The sequence below is a fragment of the Camarhynchus parvulus genome, chromosome 2, assembly GCF_901933205.1.
Source record: "Camarhynchus parvulus chromosome 2, STF_HiC, whole genome shotgun sequence".
Taxonomy (NCBI): domain Eukaryota; kingdom Metazoa; phylum Chordata; class Aves; order Passeriformes; family Thraupidae; genus Camarhynchus; species Camarhynchus parvulus.
In genome coordinates this window covers 418733-434672 of record NC_044572.1, presented here as the reverse complement: position 1 = coordinate 434672, position 15940 = coordinate 418733, and the positions used below count along the sequence as shown (strand labels likewise).

Genomic DNA, 15940 nt, shown 5'->3' with positions numbered 1-15940 from the left:
CCCCCGCGCTGTGCCCCCCTCACCGTGCAGGACCCGCCCGGGGGGGCAGAAGCAGCCCTCGAGGCAGCCCAGGGCCCCGCAGAGCTCGGGGGGCTCCCGGCCGAGGTCGCGGCAGGTGGGGGGGCAGGGGGGCCCGCAGGGGCTGTACTCCTGCCCCCCCTCGCACTGCAGGGTTGCGGAGATGGGGGGGGGCAGAGGGGCTGGGACCCCCCACTCCACAGCCTGGGACCCCCCCTCAGTCCCACAGCCCCTTGGGGGGCACAGCCCGGACCCTTCCTCCCGCTCCATAACCCCATGGGGGTGCTCCTGCACACCCTCACCCCACAGCCCACCCTGCCCCATAACCCCATGGGGGGCTCCTGCACACCCTCACCCCACAGCCCACCCTGCCCCATAGCCCCATGGGGGGCTCCTGCACACCCTCACCCCACAGCCCACCCTGCCCCATAGCCCCCTGGGGGGCTCCTGCACACCCTCACCCCACAGCCCACCCTGCCCCATAACCCCATGGGGGGCTCCTGCACACCCTCACCCCACAGCCCACCCTGCCCCATAGCCCCATGGGGGGCTCCTGCACACCCTCACCCCACAGCCCACCCTGCCCCATAGCCCCATGGGGGGCTCCTGCACCCCCAGACCCATTGCCCGGCCCCCACCCCGGCACATCCCACCGCGGGCTCAGCCCGGACCTCCCCGTGTCCTCGGGCTCCCCCGGGCCCTCCTGTGCTCTCCTGAGCGCCCCCAGACTCGGCACAGCCCCGGCTCCGCCAGCGCCGGGGCAGGATGGGACCCCCCCGTGTCTCCCGGCCCCCCGTGCCCCCTGGACCCCCGGGAACCCCCAGACCCCCCGTACCCCCGGTACCCCATGTCGCTCCCGGTACCTCCGTGCCCCCCTGCACCCCCAGTATCCCCCATGCCGCACACCCCCCGGTCCCCCCGGTGCCCCCGCACTCACGGCACAGCCCCTGGCTCCGCCAGCGCAGGGCTCTCCCCCGCCGGCCGCACTCCTCGGCGTAGGCGGCCAGGGCCGTGCACAGGCACTCGCAGTCCCCGCCGCTGTCACACCTGGGGCACGCGCCGTGGGACAGGGCCAGGGACCCCCCGGGGCCTGGGGAGCCCCCGAGCCCCCCAAACTCACCCGCAGGCGTCGAACAGGCACCACTCGTAGAAGCGCTGGGGGGGCACCAGCTCGTGGCAGGGGGCGAAGAGCTGGTGCCGCAGGACCCCGCAGCGAGCCTGTGCCCAGGCCGAGCGCTGGGGGCTCTCCTGGAGGGTACACCCCTGTCACACCCCCGTGTGTCCCCAGCTGGGGCCCCGCTGGCTCCGTGTCCCCCCTTTGTCCCGGTTCAGGCAGGGGTCGGCACACCCGGAGTGCCGGGGATGGGAATTCCAGGGGATTTCAGCCCAGACTAAGGCACCGCCTCATCCTCCTCCCATCCCGGATTTGACTCCTTCACTGACCGGGGCCATCCCAGCCCCGTGTCCTTTTGTAACCCCCAGTGTCCCCCTGCCAGTGCTCACCGTGTCCCCCTGCCAGCATCCGTGTCACCCTGTCTATCCCCAGTGTCCCCCTGCCAGCTCTTGTGTCCTCCAGTGTCCCCCTGACAGAGCTCCCCGTGTCCCCCTGTGTCTCCCCGTGTCCCCTGGTGTCCCCATCGAGTTCCCGTGTACCCCTGTCAATCCCCCACGTCTCTCTGTGTCACCGCTGTCCCCCCATGTCCCCCATGTCCGGGTACCTCGCAGGGGTGCGGGCGGTGGCCGTCGGCCTCGGGGCAGAGCGGGCTGAGGCGCCAGGAGTCCCCGAAGATGTCGGCGGTGGCCTCGAGGGCCCCGTCCCGGCTCCCGAAGTCGTTCTCGGCGTCGCCGTCGAAGTTGCCGCAGAGCCCGGCCAGGCGGCCGCGCAGCCGCGGGGACACGCGCACGTACACGCGGGTGCCTGCGGGCACCGCGGCTGCCACGGGGCACCATCGGGGCCCGGCACCGCCCCGGACCCACGGCACCGCCGCGGGACCCTGCCGTGGAGCCGCCAGCACCGCGGAGCCCGTGCGGCACCAGGGACCCCGCGTGGTGACCCCGCCGTGGTGGCACCGCCTTGGCACCACCCGCGTCAAGGATCCCCCGCAGCCCCCCAGCACTGGGGACCCCACCCGTGTCCCCCCGGGGTCTGACCTCTGTTCCACAGCGCGGCCACCCCCAGGGACCCGTCAGGGACCCCCGTGTCCCCCCGTGTCCCCCGTGTCCCCCCGGGTCTCACCTCCGTCCCAGAGCACGGCCAGCCCCAGGCGCGTCAGGAGCAGCAGGAAGAGCCCCGCGCGCTGCAGCGCCAGCCCCGAGCCCCCGAACACCTTGGGGGGTCTCACGGCCACCCCGTTCACTGTCACCTCTCGTCCTGCCGGGATGGAACCGAGGGTCACCCCCACGTGTCCCCCCCCGTGTCCCCCAAAGTGTCCCCCCGTGTCCCCTCACGCTCCCCCCCCCAAACCCCACCGTGCCGCGACGGGGCTGGGGTGTCACTGTGGTCACCCCGACACTTCCCCGTGTCCCTCCGTGTCCCCCCATGCCCCACCGTGACCTCCCGTGCATCCCCCGCGTCCCCTCGGGTCCCCGTCCCCTGCAGCCCCCACCGTACCACGACCGAGCCAGGATGTCATCGTGGGTGACACCCACAGGTCCCTCCGTGTCCTCTCCATGTCCCCGGTGTCCCCGGTGTCCCCCGTGTCCCCCGTGTCCCCCGTGTCCCCGTGTCCCCTCACCCCGCAGCATGTGCACCACGGTGTCCCCCGTGTCCCCGTGTCCCCTCACCCCGCAGCATGTGCACCACGGTGTTGCCCATGGCCACCACCACGGACTTGGTGCAGGTGACGCCGCTGGCCCCGCAGGGGACATTCTCGGCGGTGACAGCGAAGAGCCCGGTGGCCTCGCGGGCCAGCAGGTACTCGCAGTCCCCCGCGAAGGTGAAGGCGCGGCCATCGAAGGTGACATAGTGCGGGTCCCCCGTGGCCACGCAGGTCCCCGCGCACTCCTGGCGCCCGCAGTGCCACCGCTGGCCCCGGCACACGCTGCGGGGACAGGCTCGGTGCCACCGCGGGGGCTGGCGGGGCCCGAGGCTGTGTCCGGGGCTCTGGGGGGGCGCGGGGGTCCCACCAGGTGTTGCAGTCGCGGGCGATGGTGGCGTTGGGCGGGTACGGCTGCCCGCCGTGGTGACAGGGACACTCGTCCGGCGACACGCAGCGCCCGCCCTGCCACCAGAGCGCGGTGAGGGGGGCTCGGGGGGTCCCACAGCCCCATCCCGCGGGGGGTCACCCACCAGGAACAGGGTGCCGGGGGGACACACGCAGCCGTCGGCGGGGCCGCCGCAGGAGCCGGCGGGCTCGGCGGGGTCGCAGCGGCGCAGGCAGGAGCCGGGCGCGTGCAGCAGCCCCGGGGGACAGCGCGGGCCGGGGGGACACGGGGCGGGGGCGCAGCGCCACGACCCCCCCGCGCACACACTGCGGGGGCGGGAGGGACCCCGTCCGTCTGAGACCCCTCGGCGGGGGCCCCCCGCCCCAAGCTCCAGACCCAAATCCCACCGAACCCCCCACTGGGGACCCGCCTCCATCTCCAGCTCCCTCCAACCATCTGAGCCCCCAAATCCCACCGAACCCACCCCGGGGTCCCCACCCCAATCTCCAGCTCCCTCCAACCCTCTGAGCCCCCTCACTGGGGTCCCCCAAGCCGCAGCCCCCACATTCTGCTGAGACCCCCATGGCCCGGTCCCCATGTCCCCATCCCCACCCCTCATACCCCCACAACAATGGGGGTCCCTGCACCCCCATTCTCATCTCCCAGCGCCCAAATCCCACCGGCGCCCTGCACCCCCATCCCCCAGGACCCCACATCCCACTGAGGGTCCCTAACCAGGTCCCCCCCGCACCCCCGTTGTGCCACAGCCCCGTCGCTGTCCCCACGGTGGGACACGGGACAAAAGCCCCCCCGTCCCGCGGGGTGTCACACCGGGCTGGAGGGGTTTTCATCACGTGTCACCGTCACCGCCACATTCTGCTTGGGGACCCTCGTCCTGTGGGTGACCCTCCTGCCCCCCGAACCTCCCCGCGACCCCCAAATTCCCGCGGCACGCACCAGGCCTGGCAGCCGCGGCGGATGCGGGCTCCGGGCGGGTACAGGCGGGGCGCCGCGGGGACACGGGCAGGCGGCAGGGGGCACACACTGCCCGCCCTGGGCCAGCAGCAGCCCCGGGGGACAGCGACAGCCGGGGACACAGAGGGTGTCCGGAGGGGGACAGTCACTGGCTCCGGGGGGCTCCGAGCAGGAGCGGCCGCAGGGACCCCCGCAGTCCCGGTACTGCTGCCCCCCGGGACACGGCTCGTCTGGGGGGGCAGGGGGGTCACCGGGGGGGCAGATGTCACCTCATCCCATCCCCATCCCCTCCTGTCCCCATCCCCTCCCGTCCCATTCCCATTCCCCATCGCGATACCAAACCAATCCCATCCTATCCACAGCCCCATCCCATCCCATCCCATCCCATCCCATCCCATCCCATCCCATCCCATCCCATCCCATCCCATCCCCATCCCCATCCCCATTCCCATCCCATCCCCTCCCATCCCATCTCATTATCCCATCCCGTTATCCCATCCCATCCCATCCCATCTCATTATCCCATCCCGTTATCCCATCCCATCCCATCCCATTGATCCCATCCCATTATCCCATTATCCCGTGGATCCCATCCCACCGCAGAGGCTCCGGTTTCTCCACTGCAGCTCGGTTCCCTCCCGGGCGCATTCCCGGCCGTAGGCGCCCAGCGCAGGGCACAGGCACCGCTCCCGCTCCCGCTCCCGCTCCCGTTCCCGGCAGGAGCACACGTCCCAGCGGCACAGCTCCAGGAACGGCTCCGGGTCCACGGCGCGGTGACACGGCTGTGCCGGAGGGGACATTGTCACACCGTGTCGCTGTCCCCGCTCCCCCCGTGCCGGGGCTCACCTGGAAGGCCGGCCCCAAGAGCACGGCGCAGGCGGCCTCGGCGCGCTCCCGGCTCCCGGGGAAGGCGTCGCAGGGGTCGGGAATGCCGGGGCCCAGCGCCGGGCACGCTCCGGCCGCCCGGAAGGCGTTGGCGAAGGCGGCGACTCCCGGCTCCACGTCCCCCTCCGGCGTCGTGAACTCGTCGCGCTGGTCCCCGTTGAAGGTCCCGCAGAGCCCCCGCACCTGCTGGGAGCAGGCAGTGCTCGGCACAGCCCCATCCCAGCGGCTCCAGCCCGGAGCAGAGCCCGGCACAGCCCCATCCCAGCGGCTCCAGCCCGGAGCAGAGCACAGCCCCATCCCAGCGGCTCCATCCCGGAGCAGGGCAGAGCCCGGCACAGCCCCATCCCAGCGGCTCCAGCCCGGAGCAGATTCCAGCACAGCCCCATCCCAGCGGCTCCAGCCCGGAGCAGGTCACAGCCCGGCACAGCCCCATCCCAGCGGCTCCATCCCGGAGCAGAGCACAGCCCCATCCCAGCGGCTCCATCCCGGAGCAGATTCCAGCACAGCCCCATCCCAGCGGCTCCATCCCGGAGCAGGGCAGAGCCCGGCACAGCCCCATCCCAGCGGCTCCATCCCGGAGCAGGGCAGAGCCCGGCACAGCCCCATCCCAGCGGCTCCATCCCGGAGCAGGGCAGAGCCCGGCACAGCCCCATCCCAGCGGCTCCAGCCCGGAGCAGATTCCAGCACAGCCCCATCCCAGCGGCTCCATCCCGGAGCAGGGCAGAGCCCGGCACGGCTTCATCCCAGCGGCTCCATCCCGGAGCAGAGCACAGCCCCATCCCAGCGGCTCCATCCCGGAGCAGGTCACAGCCCGGCACAGCCCCATCCCAGCGGCTCCATCCCGGAGCAGATCCCAGCAGAGCCCCATCCCAGCGGTCGCACTCACCGTGCCAGCCATGGCGGGCTGGAGGGTGATGAAGATGTCGGGGGTCCCCAGGCCCCAGAGCAGGTGCGCGTCGGGCAGCTGCAGGTGCAGGAAGGCCGAGGACGCGCGGCGGATGCTCAGCTCGGCACCGGAGAAGGGCAGCGTCACCTCCCGCCCGGCCACTGTCACTTCCCCTGAGGGCGACAGCAGTGGCACCATGGGGCGGCCACCGGGGTGGGACCAGTGATGGGCAGCATGGGAACATCAGGGACAGGGACCGGAGTGGCTCCCGCTGCCACGGAGACTTGGGGACGGGCACTGGGATGTCACCCACCGCCGTGGGGACAGGGGGGTGGGCACAGAGATGAGACTCCCTGTCACAGGGACATTGGGGACAGGCACTGGGACGGCTGCCACAACACCACCAGGGTGTGGGGATGATCCCAGTCCCGGTCCGGGTCCCTGTCCTGTCCAGGTGCATCACCTGTGCCGTGGAGCCGCGCCGTGGTGCGGCTGGTGGTGACAGTGAGGCTGCGGGGACAGCCCAGGTGGCTGTCACACGGCTCGTGCTCGGCTGTGATCAGCAGCCGCCCCGCCACGAAGTCCTGGGGGCAGAGACACGGTGACACCCCCGGCAGAGCCCTGCCACCGCGGCCACCACCACGGCCACCTCCCCATCACCCCCACGGCCACCGCGGCCACCTCCCCATCACCCGCACGGCCACCGCGGCCACCTCCCCGTCACCAGCACGCCATGGCCACCAGCAGAGCTCGGCCCCGTCCCCGCTCGGCCACCCCCGATGTCCCCCGTGTCCCCTCACCTCCACCAGGGTGTGTGCGCAGGTGGCCGGCAGGGAGAAGCGGCGGCGGTCGAAGGTGACAAAGTGACGTCCCCCCAGCACCGCGCACTCGGCCGGGCACCGCTGCTGCTCACAGCGCCAGCGGCCACCCTCGCACGTGCTGGGGACACCGGGGACACCGCTCAGCGGGGGCAGGGGGGAGCTGAGGTGAGGGGGGAACACTGCGGGGGACCCCAGGGTAATGCGGGGACACCGCGGGGCACTCCAGGATGGGGGAGACACCTGGAGCGACCCCAGGATGGGGGACATGTGGCAGAGAACAGTAGGGGACATCACAGGGAATCTGGGATAAAGGGGACACTCTACAGGGACCCCGGCGTGAGGGGACACCGTGGAGCACACCAGGATGGAGCACACGCCAAAGGGGACCCTGGGGCTGCCCGCCAGCGAGGTCGCCCCCAGCGGGTGCCCCCCAGCCCGGAGCCACCGCTGTCACCGCGGTGCCACCCACCAGCGGTTGCAGCGCTGGCGGATGCTCTGGCCGGGCTCGTAGCGCTGTCGCCGGTGGTGGCAGGGGCAGGCGGCCGGGGGGACACAGCGCGGCCCGTCCCGGGCCAGCCCCGGGCCGCACTCGCAGCCGCCGTGGCAGTGGCGCTGGCAGGAGCCCGGCTCGGCGCCGCCCGCGGTGACACAGGCGAGCGGGCACAGCGACACGCAGTCCGAGAAGCGCTGCCCCGCCTCGCAGCGGCGCTCTGCGGACAGGCGACACCGCGGTGGCACCGGCGGCACGGCGGGGAGGGGGCGGCGAGGGGACACCCCCCGTTCCTACCGCAGAAGCCGGGATGGCGCCAGGGGACATCGAGCTGGCGGCGGGAGCACTCCCGGGCGTAGGCGGCGAACGTGGCACAGGCGGCGGGGGGCGGGGGACCGGGGGGTGACAGGGGACCGGGGGGTGACATGGGATCGGGGGGTGGCAGGGCACCGGGGGGTGACATGGGACCGGGGGGTGGCAGGGGGTCCCCGTCCCCGCACAGCAGTGCCACACACGCTGCATAGAACCCGCTGGGGTCCACCTGGGGAGGGGGGGGAGGGGAGCAGCAGTGAGAATCCTCAAAGACCCCCTAGAAGACCCCAGAAGACCCCAGAACAGCCCAGAACAGCCCAGAAGACCCCAGGACATCCCAGGACCTCTCTCGGGATGAACCCCTGGAATTTCCCAGACCTTCCAGGACCTCCTGGAACCCCCAGGACACCCCAGGACTCCTGACCCCGTTGACCCCCTGGGATCTTGCAGAACCCCACAGGAAGTTCCCAGACTCCCCAGGACTCTCTGGAATCCCCTGGGACTCTCCCAAACCCCCCAGAGGCCCCTGGGAGTCCCCAGGACATCCCAGAACAGCTCTGGGATCCCTCGGAACTCCCGGGAGCCTCTCGGTACTTCCCGGGACCTCATGGATCCCCCAGGACACTCCAGAGCCCCTCAGCGCCCCCCGGACCCCCCGGGACCCCCCCAGCCCCCCCGGTGCCGCTGACCTCGCCGTGGCACTGCCGGAAGGGCTGGGCCAGCAGCCGCCCGCACGTGGCCACCGCCGCCGCCACCTCCCCTGCGCCGCACCTGGGGCCGCCCTCGGGCACGTCCCTGCACGGGGGCTGAGCCGGGGGTCCCTCAGCGCGGGGGCGACCCCCGGGGACCCCCAGACGGGCACGGGGTGTCACCCTGGTCCCCCCCCGCGTACCTCTGTGCCGGCCGCCGGCACCTTCCAGGCGTTGCCAAAGGTGGCGGCGATGGCGGCGATGTCCCCATCGGGGAGCATGAAGTCATCTGGGGACACAGGCAGGGTGGGGACACGTGGGGTGTCACCCAGGCGGGGTGGGGGGGGCATTGGGCGTGTGGAACTCACCGGCGGGGTCGTCGGTGTAGGTGCCACAGAGCCCCCAGGTGCCACCGCGCAGCTCGGGCTCCACCGTCACTGTCACTGCCAGGTGCCCGTCCCAGGCCACCCGCACACCCAGGCTGCTGGCCACGGCCACCCAGTCACCCGGCCAGGTGACACCGAGCCCTGTGCAAGGGGATGGGGTGGGATGGGGCAGGATGGGGACAGGATGGGACAGGATGGGACAGGGATCCCAGTTGGTGGCAGCTGGTTGATCACCATGTCCTGGTGCTTCCTGATGGTGCTGGGGGCTCATCCCCACCCTGCCCCAGCCTGGTGGCCTGGTGGCCTTGGGGACCTCACCTTTGTGCAGGTAGGGGCGTCCCTCTGGCACTGCTGCCCCATTCACCGACACGTTCCGTCCCTGGGCCACCACCGTGTCCGTCCCAAAGGTCATGTGCAGCTCCTGTGGCAGGGGGGTGGCACTGGGACACTCAGGTGTGCCAGGGACAATTGGGACACTCATGTGTGCTATGGCCACCAGGGATGGACCCATGGGTGTGCCATCCCAAACCCCACCCCAGCCCCAAAACACATTCCAGCCCCAAAAGCCATTCCAGCCCCAAAAGCCATCCCAGCCCCAAAAGCCATTCTAGCCCCAAAAGCCATCCCAACCCCAAAACCGGTTCCAGCTCCCATCCCAGCTGCCAGTTCACACCCCAGTTCCCACCCATTTCCCACCCCATTTTCCACCCCATTTCCCACCCTATCGCCCATCTCAGCTCCCAGCCCCATTCCCCCTCTGGGAACAGGAGCAGTGACCCAGGTGACCCATCCTGTCCCCCTTTCCCGGTGTCTGTGTGTCTGACGGTGACACCCCAGGCGCTGTCCCCATCCCTGTCCCCAGCATCCATCCCAGCCCCGTTGCAGGCTGGCAGTGACTTTGGGTGCCCCCTCCCCGTGCCCCGGTACCCGGGGCGGTGCCAGGCCGATGGTGACGTCCCAGGTGCCGTCGGTGGCGGCGGCCAGGCTGTACCGGCAGTTCCCGGTGACCCCGAAGTGCCGCCCGTCGAAGGTGCGGAAGCGCGACGCGGCCCAGGCCTGGCAGGCGGCCGGGGGGCTGCGGTGGCGCGGGGAGCCCCCGTCCCCGCCCAGGGGCAGGCGGGTGCAGGGCAGGCAGGGCCCCCCGGCGTCCCCGCGGCGCCAGCTGTGTCCCCAGGGCTGCTGGCAGCACTCGGCGCGGCTCATGGCGCTGCCGTTGTGGCTGGCGCTGTCCTGGCACTGCCACGCGCTGAAACAGCGGCCCAGGGAGCCGGGGCCTGCGGCACGGGGACAGCGGGTGGCACCGAGGGGCACAGGGGGTGGCACGCACCGAGGGGCACAGGGGGTGGCACGCACCGGGGGGCACGGGGGGCACAGGGGGTGGCACGCACTGGGGGGCACGGGGGATGGCACACACTGAGGGGCACAGGGGATGGCACACACCGAGGGGCACAGCGGGTGGCACACACCGAGGGGCACAGCGGGTGGCACGCACCAAGGGGCACAGCGGGTGGCACGCACCGAGGGGCACAGCGGGTGGCACGCACCGGGGGGCACAGCGGGTGGCACGCACCCCAGTGCCCGTCCCAGCACCCAGAGGGAATGGCACAGTGAGGGCGTCACAGCAGGAATGATGTGGTGGGAATGACGCTCATCCCAACTCCCATCCCAGCTCCCAGCTCCGACTGGGAGCTGGCTCCCAGTTCCCATCCCAGCTCCCAGTTCCCATCCCAGCTCCCAGTTCCAGCTCCCAGCTCCCTGTTCCCATCCTGGCTCCCAGTTCCCATCCCGGCTCCCATCCCAGCTCCCAGTTCCAATCCCAGCTCCCAGCACCACTCCCAGCTCCCAGTTCCCATCCCAGTTCTCATTCTAGCTCCCATCCTGGCACCCAGTCCCGCTCCCAGCCCCCGTGGGGAATGACACGGTGCGAGTGACACGGCGGGAGTGACACGGTGGGAATGACACAGTGGGAGTGACACGGCGGGAGTGACACGGTGGGAATGACACGGTGGGAATGACACGGTGGGAGTGACACGGTGGGAATGACACGGCGGGAGTGACACGGGCGGAGTGACACAGTGGGAGTGACACGGCGGGAGTGACACAGTGGGAGTGACACGGTGGGAGTGACACGGTGGGAGTGACACAGTGGGAGTGACACGGCGGGAGTGACACGGGCGGAGTGACACAGTGGGAGTAACACGGCGGGAGTGACACGGTGGGAGTGACACGGGCGGAGTGACACAGTGCGAGTGACACGGTGGGAGTGACACGGTGGGAGTGACACGGGCGGAGTGACACAGTGCGAGTGACACGGTGGGAGTGACACGGTGGGAGTGACACGGTGGGAGTGACACAGTGGGAGTGACACGGCGGGAGTGACACGGTGGGAGTGACACGGTGGGAGTGACACGGTGGGAGTGACACGGCGGGAGTGACACGGTGGGAATGACACGGCGGGAGTGACGCCCATCCCAGCTCCCGGTGGGAATGGCCCAGCAGGGATGTCCCCGGGTGCCGCCCCCGTGTCCCCCCTCACTGACCCTCGGTGCAGCGGGCGCCGCTCCAGCCGGGACAGCAGCCCCGCTCCGTGCGGTTCCGGGCCACCGGCTGCACCTCCGGCGGGCTGCGGGGACAGCCCGGTGTCACCCAGCGTCCCGCGGTGCCGCCGGTGCCCCCCACCCCCGGCTCACCGGTAGATGTAGCAGAGGGCGGGCTCCGTGCCGGTGTCCCCGGGGGAGTTCCCGCGGTCCCGGCGCGTGCGGTCCCGGTCCAGCCGCCACCCGGCCAGGCTGTACTGGTACAAACTGGGACACGGAACGGCGGCCTCGCGCCGCGGCGCCACCTCCTCCTGCTCCGTCACCAGCACCGTCCGCTCGCACCAGCGCCTGCGGGCAGCCACGGGATGCGCCCGGGATCCGCCGGGACCCAGCACAATCCCAGCTCCAGCCCAGCTCCCATGTGGCCCTCCCCATCCATCCCCACCCCGGGCACACATCCCAGCTCCCAGCCTCCATGCAGGCACCCACCAGGGATCCATCCTGCCTTCTGGCACCCATCCCAGCTCCCAGCCCAGTTCCCATCCCAGTTCCCATCCCAGCTCCCACCCAGCTCCCACCCCAGCTCCCATCCCTGATCCTGCCACCCATTCCCAGCTCCCAATCCTCATTCCCAGTACCAGGGCCCGATCTCCATTTTGTACCTCCAATTCCCAGTTCTCTTTCCCAGCTCCCAAACCCATTCCCAGTTCCCAGTCCTCATTCCCCATTCCCAGTTCCCAAACCCCCTTCCCCATCCCCATTCCCATTCCCATTCCCATCCCCCATTCCCATCCCCATTCCCATCCCCATTCCCCATTCCCATTCCCATTCCCCATCCCCATCCCCCATTCCCATCCCCATTCCCCATTCCCATCCCCATTCCCATTCCCCATTCCCATCCCCATTCCCCATTCCCATCCCCATTCCCATTCCCCATTCCCATCCCCATTCCCATCCCCATTCCCCATCCCCGTTCCTCACCCCGTGGCTGCCCCCACGGCTGTCACCCACAGCGCGGCGATGGCCGCCACCCCCCCGGTGACCCCCGGCCCCGCCACCGCGGCCATGTCCGCTCCGGTGTCCCTGGAAAAGCGGGATCCAGGTGCCCCCATGGTCACAATTCCCGGCGTGTCCTCGTGGCCAGGGGTCCCGCGGGGTCACCCCAATGTCACCCACCCCAGCGCCGCTCACCGGCCCCAGCTCTGGCACTGCCCTGCGGCTCCGGGATTTATGGGAAGTCCCCAGAAGTGCCACCAGCTGTGGTGACGCCGATTGGGCACAGCTGGCGCCTGGGGGGCCATGGTGACACCAGGGTGACATCTCCCCGTTTCCTGGGAGAAGGCAATGGCACGGGACATCCGGGATCTGGCACGGGGCACAGGGACACGGATGTGGCAGGACAGTGGGTCCTGGTCGTGCTCAGCCCCCCGATCCCCACGTCCCTGTCCTGTGTGCCCTTGTGTCCTGTCTGTGTCCCCTGTACCCCCCCGTGTCCCCACCTCCCTGTCCTGTGTGCCCTGTACCCCCCCCGTGTCCTGTGTCCCCTCATGTCTCCTGTGTCCTCCCAGCCCCGTGTCCCCCCACAGTCCGGTCCTGTGTTCTCCAATGTGCCCCCGCACCGTGTCCCCCGTGTCCCCCCCGTGTCCCTATCCCGTGTTCCCCCCGTGTCCCTGTCCATGTCCCCCGTGTCCCTGTCCGTGTCCCCCCCGTGTCCCTGTCCCGTGTCCCTGTCCATGTCCCCCGTGTCCCTGTCTCGTGTCCCCCCCGCGCCCCTGTCCCGTGTCCCTGTCCCGTGTCCCTCCTGTGTCCCTGTCCACGTCCCTGTCCGTGTCCCCTCCGTGTCCCTGTCCGTGTCCCCCCCCGTGTCCCTGTCCGTGTCCCCGCTGTGTCCCTGTCCATGTCCCCCCTGTCCCTGTCCGTGTCCCCTGCGTCCCTGTCCGTGTCCCCTGTGTCCCTGTCCCGTGTCCCCGCTGTGTCCCTGTCCGTGTCCCCCGTGTCCCTGTCCGTGTCCCCCGTGTCCCTGTCCGTGTCCCCTGTGTCCCTGTCCCCATGCCCCCCCATGCTGTCCCCAACCCAGCCGTGTCCGTGTCTCCCCCACAGGGCACACGCGGTGCGGCACAGGGGCGCAGGACACGGGGACACGGAGGGGACACCGGGGGGACACGGGGACACACGGGGACGAGCCCGGGGGTGCGGACACGGGGGGGCGGTCCCGGCGGGGCGGGGGGACCGGCGGCCACCGCGGGGGGCGGGGCGCGGCGGCGGCGGCGGCGCCGGTGGGGCCGGGGCAGCCCCGAGGCCACGGGTACGGGCGGGACCGGGACCGGGACCGGAGCGGGATCGTGACCGGGATCGCCACCGGGACCGGGCTCGGGAGGGGCAGGAAGGGCGGGCGGAGCGGCGGGGAGGGGCAGGATGGGAGGGCGGGGACGGGAAGGGGGGCGCGGAGGGGACAGCGGGGAACAAAAACGGCTCGGGGGGCGACCGAGGGGGCCTGAGGGTGCCAAAGGGCTTGGCTGGGGGTACGGGGGGCCCGGGGCGGACGGAGAACGGCGGCGGGGTGGCCGTGAGCTCCTGGGGGACCAGGACGGGGACGCCCCTCCACGGGAACCCCGCGGAACACCCCAGAGCCCCACGGAATCCCACGAGAGCCCCCCCGGATCCCTGCGAACCCTGCCTGACCCCCCTGAACCCCTCCGGATTGCCCCCGAACCGCTCCAGACCCCCCGGACCCACCGGGAAGGAGAGTGTCCACCCCCACCGTGCCCGGGGGGTTCCGGGGATCCCGAACCCCCCGGTGGGCAGGGGGTCCCGAGCTCGGCTCTGGGGGGCTCACCCCGTGCCCCGCCCGCAGGTCCCCCCGTGGCCAGGACAGAGCCGGAGAAGATGGAAGCACCGGGATGCACCGGCTCAGGTGGGGACGGGGGGATTCTGGGGGGGTCTCGGTGGGGCCCGCGGGGTCCCGGGGTGCTCGGGGCACCCCTGAGCCGGGGAGGGACCTGTCTGTGCCTCTTTGTCCCCCCAGAATGGCTGGTGGTCCCCAAGGCAGAGGTGACCGCCGAGGACGATCCAGGGGAGCCAGAGCTCCACGACTCAGGTGAGGGACGGTCACAGCGGCAGTGCCAGGCGTGTCCCGGGAGCGCTGGGGCCACAGGGTCACTGTCACCCTGTCCTGGGCCTGGTGGCAGCGCTGGGTCCTTGGGGGATGGTCACCATGTCCCAGGGCCAGGGACTGGGCCAGGTCCTTGAAGTGGCGGTCACCACGTCCCCGGTGCCGTTGGCCTTGATGGTCACCGTGCCCGGTGCCAGTGGCAGCTGCACGTCCTTGGGTGACAGCTCCCGTGTCCCGGTGGCTGTGCGCCGGCGTTGGCACGTCCCCTCCCGTGTCCCCGCAGGGCAGTGGCTGGTGCGGAAGGTGAAGGTGGAGGAGGAGGAGGAGGATGAGGCCGAGGCCTGGGCGGCCGCAGCCGGGGCCCCGCTGGCCCCGCAGCCTCTGCCCGGCGCCTTCCCCCCCGAGCCCGCCGGGCCCCCGGGGAACGCCGGTGCCTGCAAGGCGGAGGAGCCGTGCCCGGAGGAGCTGGGGTACGGGGTGCTGCCGGCCTGGGGGGCCGGGGCCGCGCCTGGACGGCATCGGGATCGCTTCGGGGCGGGTATCGGCACCGGCGCGGCCGCGGGGATGAGCCCCGCCCGGCGGGTGCGGGCGCCGCTCGCAGCCCGGCCCGCGGCCTTTCTGCTGCCCGCAGTGCGGGAAGGCCTTCGGGAAGAAGGCGCACCTGACGCGGCACCTGCGGGTGCACACGGGCGAAGCGGCCCTTCCGCGGCCCGCCCGCGGCCGCCGCCGCTTCCGCCAGCGCATCCACCTGCGCTTTCGCACCTGCGCACGCACACCGGCGAGCGGCCCTACCCCTGCCCGCTGCTGCCCGCCGCTCGCAAGAAAACGCACCTGGACCGGCACCTGCGCGACGCACACCGGAGAGCGGCCGCACCCCTGCCCGCGCTGCGCCCGCCGCTTCGCCCACCGGCAGCACCTCCTGCGCCACCTGCGCCTGCACGGGGACCCCGGCCCGGGCCACGGGGACGGGCACGGGGACGGCCCTGCCGAGGAGAAGCCGCTGCCCTGCCCGGGGTGTGAGATGAGCCTCGCCTGGAAGCAGAGCCCCGCGTCGCACCTGGAGCTGCACACGGGAACGGTGCCGGCAGCTGGGAATGGACACCTGGATGAGCACCGGGACGGGGACAGGGACGGCCCTGCCGAGGAGAATCTGCTCATTTGCCCCCAGTGTGGGACGGGCATCCCCTGGAAGCCGAACTCGTCATCGCACCTGTGGCAGCACCTGGAGAGCCAAGCCCTCGGCTGTGCCCAGGACCCCCAGCACCCCCTGCAGCCCCCGCAGGAGCCCGGAGCCCAGGACCCCCTGCACCCCCCACAGGTGCCCACAGCCGAGCCCCCCTTCGTGCAGGACACGCAGCTCCTGTCACAGGTGCCCGGTGCCAACGGCAGCCACGGCTGCGCCCAGGACCCCCCGCCCGTCCTGCAGCCCCCGCAGGCGCCCGGTGCCCAGGACCACCAGCCCCAGCTGCAGGCACCCGGTGCCAAAAGCGGCCAGGGCAGTGCTCAGGACCCCCAGGACCCCCCGCAGGTGCCCCCTGCCCAGCGCCCCTTCACGTGCCCCCAGTGCGGGCGCGGCTTCGGGCGCAAGGCGCACCTGGCGCGGCACCTGCTGGTGCACTCGGGCACGCGGCCCCACGCCTGCGCCCGCTGCGCGCCGCTTCAGCTCCAAGACCAACCTGGGCCGG

General features: G+C 71.8%; 2 protein-coding genes across 2 annotated transcripts in view; one reads left to right on the top strand and one right to left on the bottom strand.

Annotated features, from left to right (window-relative positions):
- Positions 1 to 12210, bottom strand: part of LOC115900916 (SCO-spondin-like) — a 32023-nt gene extending 19813 nt beyond the window's left edge. Inside the window, 25 exon segments of the mRNA XM_030943124.1 lie at positions 24 to 200; positions 956 to 1065; positions 1139 to 1266; positions 1737 to 1936; positions 2255 to 2389; positions 2803 to 3059; positions 3145 to 3239; positions 3308 to 3488; positions 4120 to 4166; positions 4168 to 4367; positions 4736 to 4919; positions 4984 to 5205; positions 5909 to 6081; positions 6372 to 6492; positions 6709 to 6847; positions 7199 to 7439; positions 7517 to 7760; positions 8221 to 8337; positions 8424 to 8509; positions 8589 to 8747; positions 8925 to 9027; positions 9534 to 9880; positions 11147 to 11229; positions 11297 to 11491; positions 12125 to 12210. Of these exon segments, the coding sequence (XP_030798984.1) occupies positions 24 to 200; positions 956 to 1065; positions 1139 to 1266; positions 1737 to 1936; positions 2255 to 2389; positions 2803 to 3059; positions 3145 to 3239; positions 3308 to 3488; positions 4120 to 4166; positions 4168 to 4367; positions 4736 to 4919; positions 4984 to 5205; positions 5909 to 6081; positions 6372 to 6492; positions 6709 to 6847; positions 7199 to 7439; positions 7517 to 7760; positions 8221 to 8337; positions 8424 to 8509; positions 8589 to 8747; positions 8925 to 9027; positions 9534 to 9880; positions 11147 to 11229; positions 11297 to 11491; positions 12125 to 12210 (4030 nt within the window).
- Positions 12211 to 13411: 1201 nt separating this feature from the next.
- Positions 13412 to 15275, top strand: LOC115900911 (translation initiation factor IF-2-like). The gene is made up of 4 exons (XM_030943113.1): positions 13412 to 13448; positions 13998 to 14057; positions 14169 to 14240; positions 14539 to 15275. Exons 2-4 carry the CDS (start codon positions 14030 to 14032, stop codon positions 15273 to 15275), a joined length of 837 nt encoding a protein of 278 aa, XP_030798973.1. The 5' UTR covers positions 13412 to 13448; positions 13998 to 14029.
- The last annotated feature ends 665 nt before the right edge of the window (positions 15276 to 15940 follow it).